We start from the raw sequence: 4048 nt of genomic DNA, 5'->3' as shown, positions 1-4048 counted from the left end.
CAAGCTGTAGACGACCGGCACGCGACGCGAGCACGGCGCGGCCCTACCCCCGAGAGACTGCGTCCTCCCTCTCCCTCGTCCACCGCGCAGGCGCAGCGCACCTGGACCCCGGTCCTCCCTTGTCGCTGAATCGCTGATGGCGACCGCACATCTTAAAAGCCCTGACAAAGTCGCAAGTCCTCACCCACTAATCACACTCGCTTCATTATTACGCCGCGCACGCTCGCAGTCGCAGCAGGGTTTCGAATTTCGATGGGGCAGGTGCCTCCTCCCGCAGGTGGTTCCACCGAGGAGGACGTGGTCGTGGCGGCGGATGCCATTGCCACGCCAGCGCCGGACGCCGGAGATCCGGAGCTAGTACAGCAGAGGAAGGGTAATAGTAAGAAGAAGAAGAAGAAGAAGAAGAGGAAGAGGCCGAGGGTGCCGACGGAGCAGGAGGTAGCCGCGCGGAGGTCCGTGCTCAGCTGGGCCTGCCCTGGTCGCGAAGCGGTGGGCGACCATGAGGCGGCCGATGCTTGCAGGCGGCGGCCGCGCGTGGCGGTGGAGCTGCACGCGCACTCGGCGCGCAGCGACGGCTCGCTCTCGCCTGCCGACCTCGTGGAGCGCGCACACCGGAACGGGGTAAGCTTTCGGCTTTCGCAACAGACTGCATCAGTAAAGTCTGCATAGTTCAGGCATTGTTCCTTTGCATACTCGCATAAACGCGCGTATGACTCCTAGTCTGCTGTCAGTGGCTCAGTGCATGCTGCTTTGTGAGGTGTCAACCTCTGTGTAGTTCACTGGTCGTGTGAGATCTGCATTGCAGATTCTTCAGCTTTACACGCTAATGCACGTGTGAACTGCCTTTTGATCAGCACAGGTGAAAGTGCTTGCGCTGACTGATCACGACACTATGGCCGGCGTCCCAGAAGCCGTGGAAGCGGCAAAGCAATATCCAATCAGGATTATCCCTGGCGTCGAGATCAGCGCCGTGCACTCGCCTAGGTAACACTCCTCTCACGATCGTATAATCGGAAAACTTGGCCCCCGCATGCTTTTGTTATACACTACAAAGTGTGCTTAATTCTTAGTGGTGACGAAACGGTAGCTGAGGAACCTGTGCACATACTTGCATACTATGGTGCCTGGGGGCCTGCTAAACCTCAAGAGTTAGAAAGGTTTCTGGCCAGTATCAGGGATGGCCGGTATGCGCGCGCCAACCAGATGTTACTGAAACTTAAGGACCTTGGCATGCCAATGAAGCTGGAAGATGTCTGCAAGATAGCAGGGAATGGAGTCGCTCCAGGCCGACTACATGTGGCCCGGGCCATGGTTTATGCTGGATATGTGGAGAATCTAAGGCAGGCCTTTAGCAGGTATTTGTACGATGGAGGACCAGCTTATGCCACGTAAGTCGCAGTATGCTTAATTGCTTATGATTCGTCCCCTATCAGGTGTGCGGAATCATTTTACAGTGTTGAACTTGTTTTGTTCATTTGTAGAGGTAGTGAGCCCAATGGAAAATCTGTGGTGCAACTAGTTTGTCGAACAGGGGGTGTAGCAGTTTTAGCTCATCCATGGGCACTGAAAAACACTGCTGCTGTGGTAAAGGATTTGAAAGCTGCTGGTTTGCATGGTATTGAGGTTTATCGGAGCGATGGGAAAGTATCTGGTATGAACAAGATGGCCATGTTCGTGTTATAGCACTTCAAGTATTCGTTATGTCTTTTATATCTGTGTGCTATATCTGAACTTTTCAGTGAGTAACAGGTGAATGTTTCTTGAACAGGATTGAGTGATCTAGCAGATACTTTCAATCTTCTGAAGCTTGGTGGATCAGACTTCCATGGACGAGATGACAAGGAAGAACCTGATGTGGGAAGTGTTGATCTTCCGGTCTTGGCCGTTTTAAATTTTCTTGAGGTAGCTAAGCCAGTCTGGCATAATGCAATCAGGGAAATGTTCGCAAGTACTCGTATCTCTAAAAGGACAACTGATATGAATGGATCCAAACGACTTCGACGGGTTAGTTCCGCTGGCGATTTATGCATTCTGTGCCTTTCTTCTGAAGACGAGGAGCTAACAGATGCTCCGGAGGTTGAGGTCCTACGAGCAGAAGTTGCGGACATTGTCCTCACTCATCAGTCCATTTTTTAATTTATCCCAAAAGGGATTGTAGTTTTACTGTCTTCTGACTTCATCATATGCTCGTCATGAGAACTTTAACTGCACTTTTTTTTTGTCAATGTGGTAGCCAGTCGAGGGCCTAGCTAGGCTAAAGATGATCATGATGCCAGAAAAAGGAACAATAGGGGCATATCGATAGTTGATTCAGACCATGGTAGCATATGCAAACTTACTGATGCCAGAGCTTCTAAAGAACCAGGAGAATGGTGTGTGGACCGGCGAAAATTCTCTGTGTTAAATAAAAAAAAACATGTGTATGGTCAACCTGTCCGGTGAAAGTTTCATATATCTGGAAAGAGGTAGTATTGGATAGTGCTATTTTTTCACTTCTCCTGTATTCCAGAGGTAGTGTCAGATTATAGTAAAAATTGCTCATTGCAGAGATCCATGTCTTCAGACTTTCAGAGGAAGGGAATAGAGAGCCCTGTGGTTGGAGCCTGGGGAACTGGAGTTGTTTCAGGGCGGGGAGTGGAAAGACAAAGAAAAAACGCTTTGCGTAGCGGGCTTTGTGTTTCCTTGGGCTTTGCTTGTACACATGGGCTTGTTTCCTATAAACTATGACTTTCTAGTTTGTACAGTGTCTTTTTGAAAACCGATGCGTGCTGGTCAGTGTTTGTCTGCTGGAAAGGCTGGACTATTTCGGGCATCAGGCTAGTATGTATCACTTCCCAGCTCAACAAAGAATTAGTAACAACAATTGCAAAAGGGACGCTGATAGGATTCCTGATCCTACCAGCAACGTTGCGTAGCTTGTATGGGTGTGAGGGAGGAGGAGCAGGCTTGGGGCCTCGCTGCGCCGTCGCGAGGTTGCAGGCGTGGAGAAGATGAATGGGCGACGGCTAGGGCAAATCCCGGCTCCCAAAGGAAGCTGGAAACAATTAAGATTGTTTCTGCTTAATTCTCAATAATCCCAATTACAAGAATTTATACTCTAAAATATCCTTTTGCGAAATAACCCTCAAGCTAATAGTTAAATATTAATTCACTCAAAAAAATAACTAGACGGGCCTATTCAGCCACTATTGGACCGGTTGCGCCTCTTGTACTGTATACCGTTCATAACAGACGCAGATTGCACCGACGGGCTTGACCGATGTATCGGATCGGACACTGGAGTTAGCTGGAAGTCCTAGTCACGCTTTTCAGAACAATTGCTGTTTGTTCCTTTCAGTTTGGCCCGATTAATAACACTGTGTCTCAAAAATGGAAAAATGACAGGTTAGGCATCATCACATAATGATGGTTGATCAAGCTGCTACCTTTCACGAACGGACAGGTACTGGCTAAAGTGGAAACAATAGTCAGTTCCTTTTTCGACGTTAAACCGACTCTGGGCTCTGGAATTGAAGGCGTAAAGCAACAGGGTTCAGAGTTCAGTGGTCTTGGTTTCAGGTATCACAGCAGTTACAGGGACGGACCCACAGGGTATGCAGGGTGGGCCACCGCATAGCCTGGGGTCCGCCAGTCATAGAGATAGGTAGAAATTTTCAATGTAAAAAAATAAAAAAGAAAATTTTCACCGAATTATATAAGATTTTTTTTTACTGCGCATACCCAAAGGTAAAAACCTAGATCTGTCACTACAACAGTACCCAGTCGTAACAGTATGCAGCCTGTTCGCTTGCTCGTAAACGATCGTAAATTTTCAGCCAGGAACAGTGTTTTTCTCTCACACCAAACCAGCCAGCAGTAAATAATCCACGATCGTTTACGGCCAACCGAACAGGCTGATGAATGGGAAAATAGGCAACTACTTACTACTCCATCCGTTTTAAATGGTAAGTTATTCTAGCTTTTTTTTTAAAATGTAGATTTTGCTATATATTTTAAAAAGTCAAAGCGATTTATAATTTAGAACGGAGGGAGTACTGTATGCCACGTG

At 48.0% G+C, this 4048-nt stretch overlaps 1 protein-coding gene across 1 annotated transcript; it reads left to right on the top strand.

Annotated features, from left to right (window-relative positions):
- The first annotated feature begins 207 nt into the window (after positions 1-207).
- On the top strand, positions 208-2418 carry LOC136474798 (uncharacterized). Its single transcript, XM_066472361.1, has 5 exons — positions 208-621; positions 860-984; positions 1071-1388; positions 1482-1651; positions 1769-2418. The coding sequence occupies exons 1-5, from the start codon at positions 253-255 to the stop codon at positions 2134-2136; spliced, it is 1350 nt and encodes a 449-aa protein (XP_066328458.1). The 5' UTR covers positions 208-252; the 3' UTR covers positions 2137-2418.
- Positions 2419-4048: the final 1630 nt, after the last annotated feature.

This window comes from Miscanthus floridulus, chromosome 8 (assembly GCF_019320115.1).
Source record: "Miscanthus floridulus cultivar M001 chromosome 8, ASM1932011v1, whole genome shotgun sequence".
NCBI lineage: Eukaryota > Viridiplantae > Streptophyta > Magnoliopsida > Poales > Poaceae > Miscanthus > Miscanthus floridulus.
Note: the sequence above shows the minus strand (reverse complement) of the source record. Positions and strands in the feature narration are given on the sequence as shown.

Bases quoted from the DNA above. Each gene is read 5' to 3' on its own strand.
- LOC136474798 (XM_066472361.1), top strand. From the start codon at position 253: ATGGGGCAGGTGCCTCCTCCCGCAGGTGGTTCCACCGAGGAGGACGTG. The intron at 985-1,070 runs GTAACACTCCTC...CTTAATTCTTAG, and splicing joins AGCGCCGTGCACTCGCCTAG to TGGTGACGAAACGGTAGCTG. The intron at 1,652-1,768 runs GTATGAACAAGA...TTTCTTGAACAG, and splicing joins GAGCGATGGGAAAGTATCTG to GATTGAGTGATCTAGCAGAT.